Source organism: Humulus lupulus, chromosome 8, assembly GCF_963169125.1.
Source record: "Humulus lupulus chromosome 8, drHumLupu1.1, whole genome shotgun sequence".
Lineage (NCBI taxonomy): Eukaryota > Viridiplantae > Streptophyta > Magnoliopsida > Rosales > Cannabaceae > Humulus > Humulus lupulus.
Window position 1 is genome coordinate 44,145,928 of NC_084800.1, and position 23,643 is coordinate 44,169,570.

The following is a 23,643-nucleotide window of genomic DNA, read 5'->3' on the forward strand; positions in this document are numbered from 1 at the left end:
TTTCATAGTATATAGGCCCATCACGTTATAAAGCCCATTTTGTGTAGTTTCATATTTGATTTTACATAATAATAATAATCAATTTTCCAAAAATGACTTTGATCTTTAATTGATGCTAAAGAGTAATACTGTTATTTTAAAAGTAAATTACTTCTACAAAAAAAAAAGCGAAGTACTTTGACCTTTTCCATAGCACCGTCAAAGAAGAAAGGAGGATCACTAGCTTAATCATTTTAGAATATTCGTCAAGGCATCAAAACTTAAACTCGCCTTAATTAATTAATTTCGAAAATTAAAAAAACCTTAAACTCCGTATGCCTAAAGTACATTGCTACATGCAGGTAATGAGGAGAAGCTGCTGCTTTTTCTAAATAATCGGACGTTTTATAAAACACTTGAAAGCCTTATAACAAAATCAGGCATTTATTTCTCTGGTCTAAAATTAGCACATTATTATATTCTCTTCCCCAACCGTACATAATAATAATAAAAAAAAATGAAATCAATTAATTTCAAATAACAAAAAAAAAATATTACCACAGCAGGCTACTCATATATTTAATGAATATTCTCGTATGATTCCTTACTCAACCAATGGATGCACGCCACGTTACCATATAAGTACAGTACGTACACACAACAATGGTGTAATATTTTCCATGCACGTGTCTTCTGTACGTAAATATATGAAAACCATGCATGAAGCTTTTTCCCAAATAACTAATTAATCCTTATATATATAACCAAGTATATTACTGTCTATAGCTACCACATCTTTCTCATCTCTCTCCTTATTCTCAACCAAGTACTAAGTCAAGTTCCTCTCTTCTCTCATTATTACACTTTCCTTTTCTAACAATCGTACCACTTGTTCGAACTGATTATTAATAAATAAATAAACAAAAAGAGAGGAGAATGAAAATGCCGGCCGGAACTGATGATGATCACGATGAGAGCTCCAACAATAAGAAGCAAGTAGTAGGTCAAATAGAATCGTCAAAAATTAGAAAGGACGATCGTGATTGTGATTATGAACACCGTGATGATTCGATAACGATAAGTATCAACGGCGAAGAAATGGCAGCTGCAGGTAGAAGAGAACGACGTCGTTGTAATAGCAGCGAGCACTCGCATTATTCGCATGCAATCCACCCAGTGATTATACCACCTTTCTTTTCAAGTGTTGAGAAACTTAAGCACAAGTTGTTTGAGATATTCTTCCCGGATGATCCCCTTTCGAGTTTCAAAAACCGTACGGTTTGGGAGAAAGTGTGTAGAGGAGCTCGGAGCCTCTTCCATATCTGCCATTGGTTGCCTCATTACAATTTCAGGCTCTTTAGATCTGATCTCATAGCTGGGATCACCATTTCTAGTTTGGCCATTCCACAGGTACACACATATATATATATATATATTATATAGCGACTATTTATATATAATACATTTGATGATCAATAATCATCTGTTTTGCTTTATCTTTTTAGTTATATACATATATAGACTAATTATTTTAGAAACATTAAATATATGTGTGTGTTTTCTTTGATCATTTCAGGGTATTAACTATGCTAAACTAGCGAATTTGCCTCCAATAATTGGGTTATGTGAGTTATGTTTTTAGTTTTCGTGTATATGTATATATATTATCTGATATAACTTAATTAGTAATAATATTATATATGTTGATCAGATTCAAGCTTTGTGCCACCGGTGATTTATTCGTTTCTAGGGAGTTCAAGACATTTGGCCGTAGGTCCAACCTCCACAGCAGCATTGGTGATGGGGACAATGCTAAGCGATATGGTTTCCACTAATAGTGAACCAGAACTCCATCTCAGACTTGCCTTCACCGCTACCTTTTTTGCTGGCTTGTTTCAGGCTTCTTTGGGGCTTTTTAGGTAACAAAATCCATCGAATTAATCTTTATATACATAATATGCTAGTTATTAATTACCATGATATATAAGACTAATAATTTATAAGGAGTTTTAGTTGAGCATAAATATATATATGAAAACCTAGAACTGAAATTGCATGTATATAAAAATAATAAAATAACTCTTATTCTATTGAGGTTCACTGTTTTAGGTTAGGCTTCATTCTTGATTTTCTATCAAAGGCAACTCTGATTGGATTTATGGCTGGAGTAGCCATCCTTGTGTCCCTCCAGCAGCTTAAAGGATTGCTTGGGGTATCTCATAATATCACTAATAAGATGCAGCTGGTTCCTGTTATGTCTTCTCTATTCAAATATAGAAATGAGGTACTCATATATTATTGCTATAAAGCTATCAAATCCACATTTATTATAGTTAATAAGGTTGGACAACCAAACATAAATTAAGAGATGCCACCAAATTTAATGGGCTTTTATTTTTAATTTTGTTTAATTAAATATTCTTATTGGGCCTTAAAATTGTCAACTTTCAGTGGTCGGGCACAATCATTATAATGGGCTTCTGTTTCCTGGCATTTCTTCTAGGAGCAAAACGATTTGTGAGTAATGGCCTATCAGTACATATTTTATAGGGAATTTTTAAAAAATAGGGCTTTTATATTATTATTATTGTACAAAAATATGAGAATTATACTGTTCTTAATTTGTATGGGAAATTTATTAAAGAAAAAGTTAAAGTATGAAAAACACAATTAGTAGCTAACTAAAATATAAAAATATCACATTTTTTTTTATCATAGTTATGTTTTTTTTTTATTTTGAAGGTAATTTTTTTTTTTTTAATTTTCCATTTTTTTTTCCTTACTTGTTTTTTCTTCTATTTTTTTCCTTTTTCTTTTTTTTTTCTACCAATTTTTTCCTTCATTTTTTTTTTCATTTATCTATTTTTTTTCTTTCATTTGTATTGTTTTTTTTCATATTTTTTCAGTTTTTTTTTCATGCTATTTTTTTTTCATTTTTATATTTATTATTTTCCCTTTCCATTTTTTTTCTTTTTTCACACATATGAGCTTTTTTTTCTTTTTTTTTTCTTCTTCCATTTTTTTTTCATATTTTTCTACCAATGTTTTCATTCATATTTTTTTTCTATTCATTTTTCCATTATTTTTCTTCTTCTTCTTTTCATTCTTATTTATTCATCTATTTTTTTTTCATTCATCATTTCTTTTGTTTTTTTTTTCATTTTTGTACTTATTCTTTTCTCATTCTATTTCTTTTTTTTTTCTTTTTTTCACACATATATTTTAACATTACATAATTATTCTACTATTTTTTTTATTTATTATCTTTTATTATTGTAATTTTTTTTATAGTTTTTTCCACTATATGTAAAAAAAATTCAAATCAAATTTTCAGCATTTTCTTTTTATTGTAACACTTATAGGAATACCAAAATTTGGAAAGAAAACTAATAAAAATATGAAAACGTGAATGGGTAACTGGTTACCTTCACATTCTTTGTGTGTATATTTCTGAAGGTAACTAGTTACTTTCACGTTCTGGTGTGTGTATATTTATGGTTTCTTTATGGTAACTAGTTACTTATGTTACTAAAATCATAGTTACTTCTTCTTCCATTTTTAATGAAGTGTTCTTCCATTTTTTCCTTCAAATTTGATGTTTCTTTTCATATTTAATATGAGTAACTCCTCACCCCTCTTAGGTAACTAGTTACCTCTCTTATGAAAGAAAGTTACTCATCTCAGGATAACTGGTTACCCCTCCTGGTGTATGTTATTTAACCTAGCTCTAGGATTTTTTTTTTAAGATCAATCAAGTAACTGGTTACCCTACCCAGGATTTGAAAAAAAAAACGTACAATCTTAAAAAAAAACATGTTTATAATAAATAAATAATAATTTTAAAAACAATTCATATTACAAAAAAAATTTGCAAAACAACCAAAGAAAAATTTAATATAAAATTAGTAATATAAAAAAACAAATAACCTAAAAAAATAATAATCAAATTACAAACATACCCTTCCAAATTTGATTAAGAGTAAAACTATGGCATAAACCAACTTTTATACAAAAATATGGGAAAATAAACTCATAAAAGTGAAAATTCTTAAAAAAAAAAAAAGCCATAAATTAACTTTTTTTTTTTTAAAAAGTCATATTTTTGCACACTCTATTAAAAATCTCATATAAAATATAATTTCCTCTATTTTATACTAATTACTTTTTTTTTTTTGGAGTACTAATTACTATTCATAACTAGCTTTTATATTTCTCAGACCAAGTGTAACACTCATTATGTATTTGAACATCTTATACACCAGAGCTCAAAAAAGCCAAAGTTCTTCTGGGTTTCAGCAGCTGCTCCATTGACTTCTGTTATTTTTGCAAGTGTCATAGTATTTGCCCTTAAAACGAAATTCAAACATGTTCCCAAGGTAAGTAACAATACGATACTCCAGTACTTAACCTTGCTCATCACTTTACAGATAAAAAGACTGAACTAACAAGATCATTCTCAAATACCCTTATATTCATCATTATACATATATGTATATTCGAAAGACTAAATTGAAACATTATTAGATACTTGTATTATGTATACTAAAATGATCAACTTTTGACCCTATTTAGTTTATATTCACTACTGTCAAAAGCAGATTGGTGAGCTTCCAAATGGTATCAACCCTCCTTCAGCAAACTTGTTATACTTTGAAATTGATCCTTACCTGGGTCGTGCTATCCAAACAGGCATTGTAACCGGCATCTTAGCTCTCACCGTACGTTTCCACTCTTTTGTTTCTAAATTATCTTTTTGTATTCTAGAGTAGGTACTTAATTAATGCATATTAAAGTATGTTCAATCGCAGTTCCAAGTGAGGTTCTGTTTGGTATATTCTTTTGATGAGATCAAAAAACATTAAAATTGAAATTTACACAAAATTATTATAGCACTATAATAGTAGTTTTTCGGTCAAGATACTTAATTATGAGATATCAAGAAATAAAACCTTGTACAAGTATTTTATCTTGTTGTAAGCTCTTAGTGGTATAAACTTTAAATTTTTTATTTTGTTGGCTTCTTGGATTGCACTCAATAGGAAGGAATTGCGGTTGGAAGAACATTTGCTTCAGTGCAAAACTGTCAACTTGATGGGAACAAAGAAATGATGGCAATTGGTGTAATGAATGTAGCTGGTTCTTGCTGCTCATGCTTTGTAACATCAGGTAAAATATAATTATAAAGATATATAAAAGTTTTTCTAATTTTTAAAAATCTTTACAATCAACCGGTTATGATATTGAAAAATCACAAACATCAGGTTCATTTTCGAGGTCCGCGGTGAATTTCAACGCAGGAGGAAGAACACCACTTTCAAATACAATAATGGGAATAGTTGTGCTTGTGACCCTGCTATTTCTCATGCCACTGTTTATTTACACACCAGATGTAACATTAGCAGCAATTATCATAACGGCTGTCCTTGGATTAATCGATGTTAAGGCTATGGTCAATCTTTGGAGGCTTGACAAGCTTGATTTCTTGGCTTGTTCTTGTTCCTTTTTTGGTGTTCTATTCGTCTCTGTGCAGACTGGCCTGCTTATTGCTGTAATACTACATATCTTACTTTCATTTGCTTTTTTTCCCTTAATTATTATAGCAATCAAATGAAATATAATGATGAAAATGTGTAATAAGATTTGTTATACTAATGATGAGCATAAAGGAGTTCATAACAACACAATCTGTATTAATTATTTTTATAGGAGCTGATGACTCTTCTGTTTTTTTATTTGAAGATTGGAGTTTCTGTGTTCAAAGTAATTCTACATTTGACAAGGCCAAACACTATGATTTTGGGAAATATTCCAGGCACCCAAATATACCACAGTCTTTATCGTTACAAAGATACAAGAAGAGTTCCTTCCTTCCTCATTTTGGGGATTGAATCTCCCATCTACTTTCTTAACTCAACTTACCTCCAAGAGAGGTTAGTATTTAGTAATAGCAATCTCTTCCCTTACTTCCAACTTTCCCAAACTATCGTAATTTACTCAGAATCTACTTATATACTAGTGATTTTTTTTATTATTATATTACATATAATCTGCTGTCAACAAAGTAGTTTTGTACACATAATGAGTTTTGAAATTGTATTTGACGCTTGACTCGTTTTCTTTATTTCAGGATATTAAGATGGATACGGGATGAGGAAGAAAGGATTCTAAGAGACAATGAGTTACCTTTGAAATGTGTAATCTTTGATATGACTGGTAATGCCATTATATACATACATAATTCTTTGCTATTAAACTGTTTATAGAAACAAAGCTAGACCATTGAATTGAATCAGTTGACATCTAAAAGGATTTTTAGAAATGAAAAAGTCTTTAGATTGATTCATTTTCGCTTATCCATTTTTCAGCGGTGACAGCTATAGATACCAATGGTCTTGATCTTATATCGGAACTTAAAATGACTCTAGACAAAAAATCTCTCCAGGTAAGATTGAGAAACGCACTTAAATATTATCTGAGTACTTAGCTTGTTTTAATATGTATTTGGGCTTTGTAGTTGGTTTTGGTGAACCCTGTGGCAAGTGTAATGGAGAAGCTCCACCGTTCAAAGATAGTGGATTCATTTGAATCCAAGGGACTATATTTGACAGTAGAAGAAGCTGTGAGTGACATATCATCGTCATGGGAACCTTTACCATAAATGGGATGTGAATCGTAATTAATCAGGATATAACTTCACCACAATTTCACAAACAAGTACGTGGAAATGGGGTTCTGCTTAATGACTTCAGCAGAGTACCAAAAGCGATTGAGAGCTTAATAGGAAAGAATATCTGTGCACATATGTATACTTAGTCACAATTCACAAACACACCCAGTTACAGCTACAGGTTAGAAAATAGTATATATATTTATATGGATCAATCAAACGACAATGTATATGTACTTACCGTTTATGAATGAAAAGCAGAGAAAAGCAGGGCCGCTAATAAACCACTGGTCCACTACTACTGCTTTTGCATCGTTGTTGTAGATAAACACATTTTTCATGTACTCTTTATTTTTAATTTTCAGGGAGTATTAATTTTGTAATGCTCTTATCATCTTATGAAAATATTATATGTAAAGTTCACTTTTGGATAACATTAGCATAGCATTACACTGATGTGAAAACAATTGAAGAGCAGAGTACTAAGACAACAAAATCAGAAACTACATTTGAGCTTTTTCTTTGGATAAAGCAGATAAAAAAAACTCTGTAGTACTAATACTAATGTTAGCGTCAGTTGTACTAATTCTTGCCACCAACAAAACCGCCGCCTCCACCAAAGCCGCCCCCAACACCTCCACCAAATCCTCTGCCACCGCCAAAACCTCCCCCCATTCCTCCGCCTATCCCTTTCCCCATTCCTCCACCAAATCCAACGCCACCCCCTCCACCATAACTACCTCCAAACCCACCGCCAGTGCCGCCACCAATCCCCCCACCAGAACCACCGCCAGTGCCACCACCAATCCCTCCTCCAGAACTACCACCGTTGCCTTTGCCAATTCCTCCACCAAATCCGCCTCCAATTCCTCGGCCACCTCCATTACCACCCACCCCTTTGCCAATGCCGCCTCCTGCACCACCGCTAGCACCCCCTCCTCCCACTCCTTTGCCAATGCCTCCTCCAAGTCCACCGCCAGCCCCTTTTCCAATGCCACCTTGATGATTCTGGTTATCATTTTTCTTATGCTGCTTCCCCCCACCGCCTATGCCGCCTCCGCCTCCAATGCCACCAACCCCCCCACCGCCGCCGCCGCCAATGCCACCAGCTACACCACTGCCTTTCCCAAAACAACCGGGCTTTCCAAAACCAAAATTGAACCCGTAACCTTTGCCAAAACTAAAAGAATGCCCAAAGCCCAATCCTTTCCCGCTACCACCACCGCCACCCCAACTCGGAAAACCATCAAAAAACCACTCTGGCTTCTTCACTTCCTCCAGCCTCCTTCCTTCAACACCCACCCAAGCTACTATAACCAAAACAACCCATAAATTCACCAACTTCCCCGTCCCCGCCATTACTTGTATGAATTATAATGATATATTTCTAAGCTCTAATGTTGAAGCTTGAACTCTTTGATGTACCGTGACTTTATATATAGCATGTATGGATCCAAAATAAAGTAAATAAATGAGACAATTATTCAAGTGGTAAGTTAAATGATATTGTTGGAAGTTGGAAGAAGGAACAAGTATTGTAATTGCTACCGCCATCACCACCATGGACAATTACAGCTTTCAGCTTTTTTTTCCATGCAATCTAGGTCGATTTAATCACATGCCGGTTTACGTGATTGGGTCAATTGCATTGCATGCGTAAGCATTCATGGTCTCCATGACTTTCTCATGTAAGTACCTCTCTCTCTCTCTCTCTCCCTCACACACACACACACTAGCCCCTCTTTTACCCTCGTTACTATCATTATTATTTCTTTCCTTGATAACCGAACGACATTAATGGTACTCAAACTACTCAGACCACAATCCGCATGCACACCACACAGGTATCAACAAGCTTGAATTCAAGTTCAATGTTGAAGAGAATCATAATTACATTAATAATCGCAATAAAGAGGCGAAACATCAGACGACGTGTAGTTTTGTACTTACTGAAGTTCGGAATAGCGGAACCAAGTCAAAAGAAACGACGTGTCGTTTTGTATTTATTTCTTTTTTTCTTTTGAAGAATATTTTCTATGGGAAAAAGACTGAAGTCTTTTACAGAATTCTTAGTTCGATAAAGCCTCTCAGTTAGTCCAACGTTGATTGTTTGTTCGGAGATGGAAGCCATTGGCGACGATCCAAGGTACCCTCGAAAATCCTATACTCCAATTCCATATGGTTCCTCTAACCCCCAAAAGCAAAAGACTCGTACTCGAGACACCCCATTTACTCGCCCAATCCCCAACTTTAACGACGACGACGAAATGGATGAGTTCAACGAAGAAATTGACCACAAAAACGGGAACATAAATGGATCTAGTCGTAATTTCGATGAGGAGGAAGATTTCCTGAAGTATCCGAAGAAGAGAAAGATGAAGAATTTGGTTTCGGCATACGAGTTCGCTCCTTGGGTCAAACAGTCGGAATCTGGCCGAACTACTTCTCGAGCCGACGAAGATGATTGGACTGAGCATGGAATGTTTGTGCTGTTGGAGGTTTGGGGAAACAGGTTTCTTCAGCTGGGGCGAAAGAGTTTGAGGTCGGAGGATTGGGAAGAGGTGGCGGAGAAAGTTTCTGAGACTTCGAAGATTGAGAGAAAGGAGAGCCAGTGCCGAAATATGTTGGAATCATTGAAGAAAAAGTACAAGAAGGAGAAGTTGAAAATGGAGCAAATGGGATTGAAATCTAGCAAATGGGGTTTCTTTAAGAAGATAGATATGTTAATGGCTTCTTCTCCGAGGCAGGACTATGGGCTTGCTTGTGGGGTTGATTCGGGTGAATTTGTGTTTATGAATACAAGGGTTTATTTGGATAGGTCAGATGGGTTTGATGAGATGAAGGATAGTCCTATGGAGTCGGAGGCGTCTGAGGAGGAAACTGAGGATGGGAACGGTGGGAGAGATTGGGATAAAGGGTCTTCCTCGTCCTCATCGTTTAGGGTGTTAACGGATTCAATTCATAAGTTTGATGAAATTTATGGGAAGATTGAGAGTAGCAAGAGGCACCAAATGATGGAGTTGGAGAAGATGAGGAAAGATTTTTCTAAAGAACTGGAGCTGCAGAAGAAGCAGATTATGGAGAGGACTGAAGCCGAGATTGCAAAAATCCGGGAAGAAGAAGATGATGATGACGATGATGATGATGATGATGAAGATGATGATGATGATGATGATGATGAAGAAGAAGATGAGGTTGAGGTTGAGGTGGAGGTGGAGGAGGATACCAGCGCTTCTGCCGTGGACCTTAGCGAGTGATACGGGTGTGTATTATGTATAAAACTATAAATTTATTGTTTACAACAATTTTTTCCTTTTTGTCATGTGATGTGATATGGGTGGTTATACTAGTTTTGCTGAAATTACATAGTTCTGAATTTTGATCACTCGTCAGGTCTTATCTATCTACACATGGGAACATTTAGGTTCGTTGTGTTTCTTGACTATGGTGTCTGTTGCTTATGAAGCTCTGATTGGAAACGTCGAGTTGTTTGTTTGTTAGTTTGTTTTTCTTCGTGTTAATGCCGTACGGGGTACCAAACTTCTTATAGCAATGAAGCTAGCCATCTTAGAGGAGATTATACTTGCAGGTGTTCGGACATTCACTCGTGGAGTTCGAGCCTTGAATCTGATTGTTGAAGCTGTGCTTATGTTTCGAGATTTTACATTTATAGGTAGTAACAGAAAGAAAAACTCTAATACCTTTATTGTTATTTAAGTGATTATGCCCCAACACCCTTTGGTTTAGTGCTTGCTTTACTGGGCATTGTTTCTTTAATTGATCTATTTAGCTAGTACTATCCACCTACTACTAGTGTGATTTTTTTTTTTTTTTTTGAAACAGATGGTTTATAATCCTTATGTAATTCAAGCCCTTTTTTCACCTGAAGTTATACTTTTGGTCCAAAACTTTAAACTGCATATATAATCTCGTAGAGTCAAAACGTCCTGCTCAGCTACATTTAAGCGAGTTCTGCTAACTTTTGCTACTACATGTTATAATAAAGTCTAGCTAGATCTTTAGGCGGTAGGCTTTTGTTTCTTGGACATGCGGTAGCCACCAACAATACAAGCGTGGTCATGTTCAAAAGGCTTGAATTGCTCAGCCTGAAGCTTCTTCACTTATTATTGGTTTAGCGGGAACTGTAGAGCCTAAGATGCTTTTAGTTATTGTCTTCCTTTATTTGCGCTTAACTGAATTTTATGCACAATATGAAATCTTTGTCTACTTTTTCTTGTTCCATTTTATACAGACTACTCCTTCGGGTTGAAATTGTAATCTATTTGATTATTACAATCTTATTTTGAATTAATTTTCTCTTCTTTCCTTACTCTTCCCAGGAGATTGAGCCTAGAGAAATATGGTGATCTGTATTCGGTTCAACTGCTGTGGAGAAAAAAGCATCTGCACTGTGCTCAAGAAAAGGCTTTGCGTAGCGAAACCATGGTACTTGCCAAAACGGTGATAACCCTACTGTAAAATATGAAGTACACTCTACTGTAATCTTATATCGTGTCTTATGATGTATTCCTTCCCTTCACTATAGGTTTTTTTTTTTTTTTACTTTTTATTATCTTCATTAGCGTACAACTTTAAAGAGAGGGTAAGTTTATGCTCTGTACCATTTTCTTCATTTTTGTTCTTTAATGCGTTCAATGATTTCATTCCTAAGAGATACATAGTTAAATTGTAGTATTTACACTCATTTCACCTACCACATTTTCATAAGCAAAATTCATAGATAGATGAAGTAAAGACATGTAAAATCATCGGACCAATATTATTGATCATCAAAAGATTTACATGAATAATAGAATACGACATTCATGACCGTGTCAAAAACAAGCACTGAAGAATACATCGAAACCAACATAGGACCTTCCCATAAATTAATCCCCTTACACAGTCTAAACTCGAACACACACTCAACTAGTCTAAAACCTACATTACTCAACAAAGCCATGACCAGAGCTGTTTGTCGCCTTCCTTCCATGAGAGTCTTGGCCTTCAACAGTGACTCAAATCCATAACACTCTCCCTCTAGTACTGATAGAACTCTTGCTAGATTCCCCACAGCCATAACATGTGCAAATGCCACGCAGCAGGGTATCCCTAAGACTCCAAGGACACCCCAGAATCCAAATATTTCTGAACAAATACCAAATGTATGAAATATCTTTGGCATTATTGCAAGACTGAGAATGAAAATTCCAAGTAGGCCAAAAACTATGAGAAGTTCCCAGAAAGTTGTATGAAGAAGCTTAATCCATGCGGATCCACTTCTCATAAACAATCTTCTTCCATCAATAGTTGTTCTACTGTAAATGTCAGAGACTGCTTGAACTGTTGCGGCTCTGCCCAGAAGAGAGAAAGTGATAGATGAAGGGAAGCATATAATGATGTGAACCATGGTTTTGGAGAGCAGCGTAGGCAGAGGACCAGACAAATTATGGGTTATAGTAACTGTTGATGAAGGTATTTTGGGAAAATGGTGGATGAGAAAGTGTGAGATGAAAAGTGAGATGGGTAGAGGAGAAAAGAGGAAGATGGATATGGAATGAAACTGAGTTGGATGGAGAAGTATGACTCTGATAGACTCTTTGAATATCTCAGCTGTGTTCATCAGATACATTGGATCAAGGACTCGTGTTGTTCTTCTTGCCATGATATGCGAAAATGGGATATCATAGAGAATGTGATTGAGAATTTGAGAGACTATATGAGGTTTTCTTAAGAAGAAATCAAAGCTTCAGATTAAGATTAAATCTGGCATTTGGGTTGCTTGCACTATAATATATCATGATTGAAGGAGTTTGTTTAGAAGTGGTCACATCATGATCACAGTTTCACTCTGATATAATATTCTTACAAATCACTATTATTTCTGTTAGTTAAATTATAAATCTAACAATCATGAGGAGCGTGGAAATATGTTGAAAAAGTTCAAAATTCCAGGCACAAGTCAATGCAGAATTTTCTCGATAATTAAAGTATACACTGCTTCTACATGAAACTGTGTTAATCCTATTTATCTATCTCTACCTTCTTTTGATTTTTTTAGCAAAAGAAAATTACGGTCCTCGGAAATGGTAATTATGTTTGTTGTAACTACTCTAGTGGACATAATAAAATAATAATAATAATAATAATTAGGCCGTGAAATGCTAAGCTGCTAGGTTTTCTGTTCTCTCTCTCTCTATATAGATATATATTAGGGAAAAAAAAAGTGAATGGGTAACAAAGAAATGTCACCATAATCAAAAGCAAAAGCAAGTATGTTTCCCGTGAGTTAAATATTGTAATTTAGCTACTTAAAAGGAGCTTGTCTAAATGACATGTTGGATTAATTTGCAAGACAAGAAGGGACAAAATAACATTATAATATCCATACGAAACATACATACGGAATGAAAAAAGAAAATTCCGAAAACATACATATACATGTGTCTGCAAAAGTAACTTGAAACCATTTTAATGATTGTGTTTGGGCGCCTATAAAATAATTTAGGCCACCCTTTAATGAATTTTGAGTTTGATTAAAGAAAAAGATTAAGTAAAGTTGATCTGAAGTAAAAATAATAATAATTAACTTAATTGTGATTGATCGGTATTATTAACGTTGATTCTTTTTTTTTTCTGGGTGGTATGCTCAAGCAAAGGAAAAGAGAAACCACTATTCAAACTGGCTTTTTTTTCATAGCAAAAATTTCTATTAAAGACTTTCTTCAGGAAATAACTCATCTTTAATCCAAGTAGCTATCAATTGCATCTGAGTACAAGTTATCTCCCATAGATCATCATCTACCCTCCGAACCAAAATCCCTGTCTCCATCTATGTAATCATCTTTCTTACAAGTCCAGAACAACTCTAGCTAGGCAACTCTAGCCCAAATCAGCCTTCGTATAAGAATCTATTCTTCTCGAAACTACCAACCAAAAACGGTTGAACCCCAGTGCTGTTCGAAATCTGTGTCATCTACTCCAAAAAGACTTCAGTTAAAAGCTCAATTGCAACAAATAGAGTCCCTTCCATGCTTCTAGTTCCCACTGCATTTTTTCTTCTCGAGTACTCGAACATCTTCTCATGCAAATCATCTACCATGGCAAAGATCACAAGGTTGAAGCAATATACAGTTGTTTGACATGAATTCAAGCTCCTGACCAAGCATAAAACTCTTCTGTAGAGCCATAACCGCAGCGTTTCTTATCTCTTCTCTCCGAGTCAAACTAGTTTTTCTAAGGGCTTTGCCTAGTTTGATGAACAAACTCATTAAGTTCAACGAGCTAGTACCTATCAAGTTGTTGAATGAAGATTTACTGCATTGATTATCATGCTGAAATTGTTACTTGTTATCTCTGAGCAGTTCCTTCTGTGCCACAGGACTAGATGACTTACTGTGCTTGCCAATGGACTTTCTGAGAGCAAGAAAACTAAAAGCAGATATCAAGATGATTAAAGTCTCAACTCCTTGTTCATTAGTTTCGGGATGTCTTCTGATAACAAGTGGAGAGCTGATTAATTTGAAACCTATGCAGATTGGCCAAAGTAATGGCCATTATTAGATCCCAACAGAAGCCAACCGTTTCTTCTTCCTCAACTGATGCCCTAAACATTCGCCCTATCCCAGCAGCTGAGAAAATTAAATAACGCCCAAGTTTGATTAAAGCATCATCATGCAATTGAAGTCTTGCTTTATATGTTTTCAATTCAGCGTTGTTCGATAGTCTTGAGAGATTTCGCTCATATTCACTTTACACCAAGGGAACGAGATTCTTCCATTCTTTCTAATGATGGAAAACGTGAGAAACGGCTGATCGTACCAAAAGCTTAACGACTTCCGAATTTAGGATCAATTAGAGGGAAAATAAAGCATGATTCAGGTGTTCGCCTGGGAATCGGATGATGTGGGGAAAGCAGGAAGGAGCTTAAGTCTTTTGCAAATGATTTTTTTTTCTTTCCAAACCCTCCCACAGATACGAATTCATCTCTCACGAACAAGACAAAGGCATGGTAGTAGGATTATGATTCCCATATCAAAGCTAACTTACATAATACTCGTAATTAATCAGATCTACAAATTTACATTTTTTTAAAAAAAGAGACAAGACACGTGCCTTTTCACTTTATTTGCCCCGACCTATACGAGCTCTTTAGCTCATGCCACAAGCAAAGCAACGTGTCAAAAATATCATCTTCTTCATCAGGAGAACCAGAATTTCCAATCAGTGAGACAGTCATTAGACTCTTTAACCACTCCTCGTGGAGAGTTGAGAACTCTGCTCTCCCTTCACTAGACTTAAAGCTATCTCCAACTATTGATTTCTTCATTTCTCGGCCAGCCTTTGAAGCAGCATTGACCACCTTCTCCGGGATTCCGGCCATAGTTGCCACTTGCAAGCCATAGCTCTCTGGACAGGCTCCTGAGGTGAGCTGGTATAGAAAAACAAGCTCCTCATTCTGGGAAAATGATTCAGATTTGGGCTTGAAAGAGCAGGCCATGTGTTGGAGGAGGACATGTGGGTGAGAAGCAAATTCCTTTGTCAGTGGGTGGTAGTGAGTTGCAAAGAGTAATCGGCAATTGACTTTTTCAATGAGATGTCGAAATACCTGAAACAAATGTGGGCTTATATTTTCAGTGACTGCCATATCATTGTCCAAACTGGTGTTAATTAATTGCTTAAATTTCATCAAACGATGGTAGAAGACGTGCTCTTTTCCCATTGAGCAAAAATCATGATCTATGCTTACATTGAATGTATTTGTCCGTGTGCATATGCATGTTCCATTTAATAGGAGAATAAATCAGTAGCTTACATAATACGTTATGTAAAGCAAAAGATGTACAAGACCTAGATGAATTTTGAAAATTATATAACCTCATGCAATGGTTAGAAGAAAGTAATCTTACAGCATAGGCAATGGCATATCCATCAAAGGTGCTTGTTCCTCGGCCCAACTCATCAAGAATAACCAAAGAATCTTGAGTTGCATGGTGAAGTATCGATGCTGTTTCTGTGCACTCAATAAAGAAGGTACCTAACAAAAGTTGTCATTGTTTTCAAAATAAACCCCATAAACAAGAGAATGTAATAAAGACTAGGACAGGTATGAAATATAAATCGTAAAGGGGAGGTCTGGGGGTCCACCACCTAAACAATGAACTCAATTTTACAAAACAAGAACTTACTCTCGCCTGTCATGATTCGATCAGTTGCACCAAGCCGTGTAAATACAGTATCCACAAGTGAGAGAACACACATTTCACCAGGCACGTAGCAGCCCAGCTGCAAAACATCAAAGAATCAAAATTTTAGTACGAGGAATAACTAAATATTAGCTCATGCCAATGGTCAACCTTTCTAAACAAGACAAACAGAGACCAGGTTAGATATAAGAAATATGGACAAAGAAAAGTCAAGAAAGAAAACCTGAGCCAGTATAACAGCTAGACAGGTGGAACGCAAGAGAGTTGATTTACCACCCATATTAGGTCCGGTTAATAACAAAGTGCGTGGGCAATAGCCATTTGCATCCTCACCAAGGACTACATCATTTGGGACAGGCACTCGTCCATTATCTCCAAAGGCAAATGGATGCCACAACCCTTTAATTTTAAGTATAGGATGTCTGGCTTCTTCATTTGAAGTCGCATTTTTTGTTGGAGGCAAAATGACAGGTCTTGACATTGTCCCACTAGAAAAGCTAGCTGTAACTGCAAAGGATCTTAGCACATCAATGCAGTTGATAGCATGAATAATTTGGGACCATTCACTCGCTTTCTCAATGAATAGCTCAATCAGAATAGAGATAATTTCCGCATCTCTATCTGTTACATCATGATTCTGGTGTCAAAACCAAAGACAGTGTCAGTAACTTGTACAGAGAGTCACCCAGTTGTTAATGCTAAAATATGCATTTATGAAATTGAACATACAAAATAACATCTGCAGTAGCTAAGGTAACAATAGTAAGTACAAAAACACAGGCTTAATGAATCCTTACTATAATTTCAAATAGAAAAGGAACCAGTTCATGAGAAAGACAAGTCATTGAGGTGTAGAAATATGATTTTCAACAAATTGGTATTTTTAGAAAATATTGGGTGAATTCTGCCAGAAGTAAAACTTAATATTACTTAATGCTACCAACTCCATTTTAATAGACATCAAGAGAAGTTACATGCAGTACAAAAGTAGAGAAACAGCGACTTACAAATAGCGTATTCAGCTGCTAATCAAAAAAGACAATTGGAAATCTTAGTTTGAACAACATAAAAACAAAGAATTAATCAGAAAAAAAAAAGACCTGGTAATTAGGGAAGTCACTATCTACAGCTGCTTCAAATTGGGAAAGAAATTGATCAAGCCCACCACTTCCACTCAAAAGAGGAAGACTAAAATTTTTTGACAAAAGAGAAAACTCATGTCTTTCCTTCTCTAATAACAGTAACAAATCAAAGCCAACCCGGAGACCTTTCACTAGAGTCCCAAATACTTTAACCTGCACCACACAAAAAGATTTTATTATGAAAATATAAATGATAGCATTACCTATTAGAAAAAAGAAGATATCATTTATCATACGTCATAAAAACTCAGTTACTGCACTATGCATCAGTTAAAACATGAAATGAATTAACAATATTTGAACAAGAAGAAAAGTAAAAATCGAACAGAAATATAAACAAGAAGACATACTTGTGATTTAATGTGGTGAGATTTTAATGAATACACATTACACTCGAGCAAGAAAACTTTACTTGTACCATAACTAACAAGATCACCAAAACTATAATACAAGATACACTTAATCCAAAGCATTTTCCAAACCCTACTAAAATTGGAGTTACCATTTAATAAAAAATAAGAAAAAACAAAGTAAAATTGAAATTAGAGTTACCATATATTCATTTATTGAAAATCCAACAGAAAAATGGAGTTTTGGGGGTGGCTAGCTAGGGAGAGTGGGGTTAAAATGATTTTAATAAACTTAAATGGATATCTGGGGTGAAATCTTCTTGCACAAGAAAGTTAACACACTTATCTATCAAGAAAAACCTTCTCAAATTAGAGAAGACTTACTTTCTGTTTCAGCACTTTTTTTCCATATACAGGCACTGACAGAGTAGCTGATGACTTAACACTAGCCCTAATCCGTCCAAGCAACCTTTCCAAGTCTGGAAGCTTGCGAAAATACTGAGCAATAACTAGCATAATTTCTGAATGTTGCATTAGAGCTTCAACAGCATTAAGCCTATAATTTATTCTGTCAATATCTTTCAGTGGATGGCAGATCCACCTCCTTAAAAGCCTCTTGCCAGATGATGTCACACAATTATCAAGATATTTGTATAATGTACCTGAAAATTCAATTATCATATAAATTTCAGCAATGTATAGCCCTGAATCAAAGAAATAGGAATTATGTCAAATGAAGATTATGCTAAAAAATAAAGAGTATAAGAAGCACTTGCCAGAAGTACCACCATCGGCATTGTTATTGAAAATCTCAAGATTTAACAGTGTCTGTCCATCCATTTTGAGGCAACCCCTATACACTTGGTATGGTAATACATCCCCATTTTGTAAAACATCATCTAACTGTATGAAAACGACAACAGATACATCATTGAATACAAATTATTCAATGCCAGCGAAAGGTATTGGTCTGGTTGCATTAAGCAACTACACATAAAAGCAAAAAAGGCAAAACTCACCATCAATCTAGATAGATGATTGATAAGTCCACCAAGAGCAGATAAGGTTATATCATGATGCATCACATTGCCAAGAGAATGATCCCACATATTTGAAGACCCCTTGAAGTAACCTTTCAACTGAATTAAGCTTCTTACTTCAGAAGCATCTGCAAAATCAGTAGCTGACTGCATTGGAGTCAATTGTGGAGCTGAAGAACCTGCAAGACAAAATTCTATTGATCTTAATTACAAGTTTCAAAATAGAAGGACAACATTCTTATATTTTCAAAACATGTGCTTTAGATATAAATTAACTAATTACACTAAATTTATTTTAATGTATTAGCACACAAGTACAAGTACTGCTAGGTAATGAACATATCTGTACGTACAAGAAGATATATGTCTTATATAACACACTGAACTGAGTGCTAGAAGACAAATTTAAACGAGAAAAATATTTGTTTAGTGAAATATTTGAACTTTACAATATGGATATGTCCATGTATAAGCACAACATCTGTAAAATTAGAAGAGAGGTGATTAATGACCTGTTAAAGAGTACTTTCTGAGCGCTTTCTGAACTTCTTTGGACAACCCTGCAGAAATTCAAATTCTATATTCTCAATTATACATTTAAACTTTCATTAAAACTTCAAAAATGACTTAAAACAACCAAAATAAGGAAAAAAGAGTTAAGGGATTGATGATTGTTGGGGGTGGGGGGCAAAAGTTTCACCTCTGCTTTCATACAAAACTTCTTTAGGTGACACCTACAGTCAAATCCAAAAGAGAGAATTAATTCAATTTTTGAAACTTTGACTGACAATGTAGACAGTATGCAGAATGGTAGCAGAACATACTTGCATCATTAAAGCCCCCAAACCAGCAAAGGATGCATCATCTTTGATGGAACCAACCCAAAATTTTAAAGCAGCACAGTCTACAAAAGCAAAACCGTACACAGTTGACCCATTTTCCAGCTCGGAGTTACCCTGAAGATGCAATTCAATTCATACACATACTGTTAATAGTTGTCAGCTGCTTTCATGTCACATCGAAGAGAATATGGAACAAAGTTATAACTTACAAGAAGTTTTAATATAAATTACTTATTTAACACCCATAAGATGAAAAGCATTTTTTAATCAGGACTAACTTTATAGGAAAATTCATAGAATTTCTAGCTTTTCTTCCCACGTGTCAAAGTTGCAAAAGTACTATGAAAAGAGTTCTTAAATATCTTTTCTGCTTCAGACACAGTTGGTTTAATGTCCCTTAAACCATTGCTTTGACTATTTTATCTAGGAGTCCAAATTGTTCAACTTCTACAGGAGTAGGTCAAGTGATCATCCCATGGTTAGCTCCTATGAGATTTCAATTTGATTCTTTATGAGCTAGCAATATGCTAGAATTTTCAGCCTCGCAACTTTTATGGGGAAGATAAATATAAAACACATATGTCTATCTGTTCAAAAATAACCTTTTGATATTACCTGTTAACTTGCCACTAATTATCACAAATATAGATTCAAACAACAAAATTGAAAGGACATGGATAGTAATGCAAAGAAGCTTTCTAAGAAGTGACCTGTCTGTATAACATAATATGACAAAACAATTCCAGATTTGAGTTCACCTGTGGTCATTCATAGATGAAGAAAACTGAGGTAACAAACCTCTTTTATCGCAAGAAGATGAACAGCATCAGGACCTAAATTACAATCACTTGCAGTTGATGGTGAGACCACCTGAATTAGTTTTCTTGATATTACCTGAAAGTATATATTAGAAAGTAATACTTAGCAGTTATGTAAGAAACATGATACAAGAGAATGCAGAGCAATTAACTAGCTATCTTTCGAAGTTTACATAGTTTTTATCTATTATTATATTTTAGTTGAAAAGTTTGTAGTACAGGAACTGGCTTTGACCACGACCAGAACGCAAGATCATAATTACAAGTGCAAACTATGAAAAAGCAAGTTATTAGAATTATAAAACCAAATAAACAGAAGCTTTGGACACAGGGATCTGCCTCTTATTCGGCCTATTAAACTTACAGAATTTGAACCTCTAGCCTTCGATTCTCCAGATGTTTCCAACTGCTCAATTCGGCCAACTTTATGCCTTCAAAAAGTAAAAGTAAAAGCAAAATTATTTTTTCTTTTTTCTATTTTCTTTTTTTTTTTTTAAAAATCATCATATTACATGTAAAAGCAGTGTAAAACACATTAACAATCAAAGATTGTGCTTCCACCAACAGCTTTTGCTCTCTTATAAGACGTCTTATGATAAGATTATAACTCAAACATCAAAATGGCACCAACCAAATAGTGCTTAGTCTACATGCAATCGCATAAAGTAACTTGTTAATCTTGTACTTGTCTCAAAGTAATTGCAATTATTTTAGAAACTAATGGATCATTATCTTACCCACGTGCAACCAGCTTCTGAACAGCATCATCAATACCACTTTCAGGGACACCAACCTAAACAAACAAAACAAAATATTCAATGCATGCAAATTACATTCAGGTAATATCCATAAGCTAATAAATTTAGGTAGTTTAAAGCAAGAGAAGTTAATGTTTGATACCTGCCGGCATTTTCCAACTCCACTTAATGTTATTTTCCAATCAAGCTCTTTATGACCTATTTCAGCATCTAGTTCGTATAGTTCATAAAATTTTCCCTGCATTTGATAGTATGATTTATGCCTTTGTTTAATGCATGAGTATAAAATCAGCCAAATAAACATATAGCAATACTCGCACGAAAAAAAAGGCAGGATTAACTGACCACTTTAAAGAAAAGCATGACATCCATATATTGGCATTTGACATTCCAATATTGTTTTTGTGATGCAGACATTTTCTTCAATGCGTCAGCAGGTATATAAAGTGTTGTGCTATCATAAAGAGGGTCATCACGCTTCCTCCCGTTAGCATCTTTGATTCGAGATGGATCAAGCCACTCAAACTTGCTGGCCGTGTCAGATATTTCCCAATGATTCTTATTCAAACCTGTTGATTCCTCTGAGAGTTTTAGCTTTTTGCTAGAACCCAGCAATCTGTCATACTTATCCTTGGATGCAGGATCATCATCTTGAATTCGCTTCAATCGTGGAACAAAACGTTGTGTTCCTGGCGTTTCTGGTCCAAGGATATCGTCATCACTTCCAACATGAACGATGCAACTTTGATCAGCGTTCCCATTGGATTTCACAACACCTATCTCTCCTGAAGGCTGAGTAGCCAATCCCGGTTTAGACAATTGTTTGGGTTCATTAGACTGTTCAGAGCCCATACAAATGTCCACGCAGCTGCCATGTGGCTTGTTCCTGGAAATATCACATAAATAAAATTACATTCAAAATGCAAACTCATATACACGGATAGAGTACTGTACCAGAGGCACATCTACTTAAACATCCCAGGACCACGTAAATGTCATTTACCAAGATCAATCATACAGTAAACAGCAGAACTCTCGTGACCAACAGATAGAGTTTAAAAAAAAAAAGAAAAAGAAAAAAAGGCATTGGAAACGATTCCGTATCCAATAACGAATTCGGACTCTGGATGGTTTGTTACTGAGTTCCCAGACTCGGAGTTTTATGCCCATATTATCACTCGTATTATTCTGTATTCAACATAAGTTTCATTCCGGCGTATTATTCTCATTTCTATACTGACTATAAACAGAAAGCAAGAATCAACAATAACAAATAGACCAGCAAAGGTGGAAAAATCACAGTAAAACCCTAAATACATCCGTTATCCTAAAATGTTTACCTTTGGGGGAACTTCTCCCTCTCATTGGGCTTCACAAACTTATGCATAATACTCGAGAACAATGAAGAATCGGTTTTGCTCTCATTTGCGACATAACTGGCTGGAAAAATCTGACGAGGCACCTTCTCCGGCGGAGTGTCGGTTCCTATGATTTCCAAAGCCGATTCCGTCACCGGAACTTGAGAGACAAGCTGTCTGCCGGAGCTTAGGTTGGCCGGCGCGGGTTTCTGGAAGAAAGAGAGGATCGTCTTCTGACGCTGCATTTTTCCAGAAGTTGAGAAAAGAAACCTGTGGCCAAGGCGGAAATGTAATATTTATTTTATATAGTGAGCTGAGAAATTGGCGCCAAATAATTTGGGGTTCCCGAGCACTTCAATGCCGAAAATGCCCCGACTGATCTTTTCCTCCCTTCATAATTTTTCGCTTCCTTTCTCGTAAATTTACAATTCCATTATTTTCTTGCTGACTGCAAGTAACTACATGGCCAAACATAAACTAAAGAAAAGTTGTCCCTTTTTTTTTTTTCAGTTTTGTACAATTCTAACATACTTAACATACCATTAAATATGGGTAGAAGACATGTATATTTGATTAGTTATTTATTTTTAAATTCTCAATCTAAATATTAATTTTAATTTTAGTTATAAAATAAAAAAAATTATTTTTATATTTTTTTCAAATTTAAATTATTATATTATAAAATTCTACAAATTTATTACTTTTTTATATTTTCAGATTCTCTATTAATCACATATTCAGTTTTTTAAAATTCAAAAATAGTTTACAGATTCTGAACCAATAATGTGTAGATTATATGTTACACATTTGAGTTTAGATTTATATTACACATTTGAGTTTGGATTTCACAAAGTCATTATATAATATGATTGTTAGAGACATTGTTTAACACCCAAAATGTGACTTCCACTTAGCGGTGGTTGTAGTATAGATCGGGCAGTCGATTCCACAATGAGGCAAAGAAATAAAGTTAATCAATAAATAAAATTTAGAGATAAATAATATGAAGAAAATAGAACAAGTGATATTTTTGTTGTTTTTGAAATTTAAAGATTAGAAATAAAGATAGAATAAAGTGTGATGCAATAATAGGTAACAAATAGGAAGGATCAAGAGTCACCAATATGCATACTTACTTATTTGGATATTTGATTTACAAAAAGTTACACAAATGAGAAGTTCACATCCCAACTATTCATTTGGAATATTTAATATTAAAGCACAAATATGTTTTATAAAAATGTATTCAAGTGATTATTATTCTTTACCGTGGAAAGATGAGATAAATCTTATGAGAAATCTAAAAATGACATTATACCATTGACAATAATGCAATAAAAGATTGGACATAAAACCTAACACAAATATTATTTTTACCATTTATAAAATACATAGAAAGAGCATGACTAATTTTATATAGATTTTAGCAAAAGTAAATATATATGGATGAGATGGAGAAAATGATAAATATATTATCTATATT

The 23,643-nt window shown here is 34.7% G+C and overlaps 5 protein-coding genes across 8 annotated transcripts; 2 read left to right on the forward strand and 3 right to left on the reverse strand.

The window, feature by feature from the left end:
• The first annotated feature begins 921 nt into the window (after positions 1–921).
• Positions 922–6,637, forward strand: LOC133795329 (probable sulfate transporter 3.4). The gene is made up of 13 exons (XM_062232782.1): positions 922–1,389; positions 1,556–1,604; positions 1,691–1,898; positions 2,089–2,263; positions 2,431–2,496; positions 4,242–4,355; positions 4,578–4,697; positions 5,019–5,145; positions 5,241–5,527; positions 5,719–5,909; positions 6,107–6,192; positions 6,345–6,421; positions 6,494–6,637. The coding sequence occupies exons 1-13, from the start codon at positions 922–924 to the stop codon at positions 6,635–6,637; spliced, it is 2,112 nt and encodes a 703-aa protein (XP_062088766.1).
• A 591-nt stretch (positions 6,638–7,228) lies between these two features.
• Positions 7,229–8,005, reverse strand: LOC133795330 (glycine-rich cell wall structural protein-like). The gene has a single exon (XM_062232783.1). The coding sequence runs from the start codon at positions 8,003–8,005 to the stop codon at positions 7,229–7,231; it is 777 nt and encodes a 258-aa protein (XP_062088767.1).
• Positions 8,006–8,690: 685 nt separating this feature from the next.
• On the forward strand, positions 8,691–11,319 carry LOC133797011 (trihelix transcription factor ENAP1). Of its 4 annotated transcripts, XR_009875570.1 has the most exons (4): positions 8,691–9,908; positions 10,040–10,070; positions 10,236–10,319; positions 10,987–11,319. XR_009875570.1 is itself a non-coding variant. In XM_062234761.1 (2 exons), the coding sequence occupies exon 1, from the start codon at positions 8,767–8,769 to the stop codon at positions 9,901–9,903; it is 1,137 nt and encodes a 378-aa protein (XP_062090745.1). In that variant the 5' UTR covers positions 8,692–8,766; the 3' UTR covers positions 9,904–9,908; positions 10,987–11,319. The 4 variants fall into 4 exon arrangements, 1 of the variants encoding a protein (XP_062090745.1); XR_009875569.1 differs by having other exon boundaries at positions 10,040–10,319; XR_009875568.1 differs by lacking the exon at positions 10,040–10,070.
• Positions 11,320–11,426: 107 nt separating this feature from the next.
• LOC133795331 (uncharacterized) lies at positions 11,427–12,056 on the reverse strand. Its single transcript, XM_062232784.1, has one exon. It carries the CDS (start codon positions 12,054–12,056, stop codon positions 11,427–11,429), a length of 630 nt encoding a protein of 209 aa, XP_062088768.1.
• A 2,590-nt stretch (positions 12,057–14,646) lies between these two features.
• Positions 14,647–22,560, reverse strand: LOC133797012 (DNA mismatch repair protein MSH7). The gene is made up of 17 exons (XM_062234762.1): positions 22,143–22,560; positions 21,148–21,688; positions 20,945–21,040; positions 20,782–20,837; positions 20,409–20,475; positions 20,025–20,120; positions 19,209–19,340; positions 19,085–19,118; positions 18,897–18,944; positions 18,364–18,563; positions 18,121–18,247; positions 17,729–18,006; positions 16,953–17,147; positions 16,076–16,489; positions 15,835–15,931; positions 15,556–15,683; positions 14,647–15,254 (listed from the first exon to the last, which is right to left on the reverse strand). The coding sequence occupies exons 1-17, from the start codon at positions 22,403–22,405 to the stop codon at positions 14,766–14,768; spliced, it is 3,261 nt and encodes a 1,086-aa protein (XP_062090746.1). The 5' UTR covers positions 22,406–22,560; the 3' UTR covers positions 14,647–14,765.
• Positions 22,561–23,643: the final 1,083 nt, after the last annotated feature.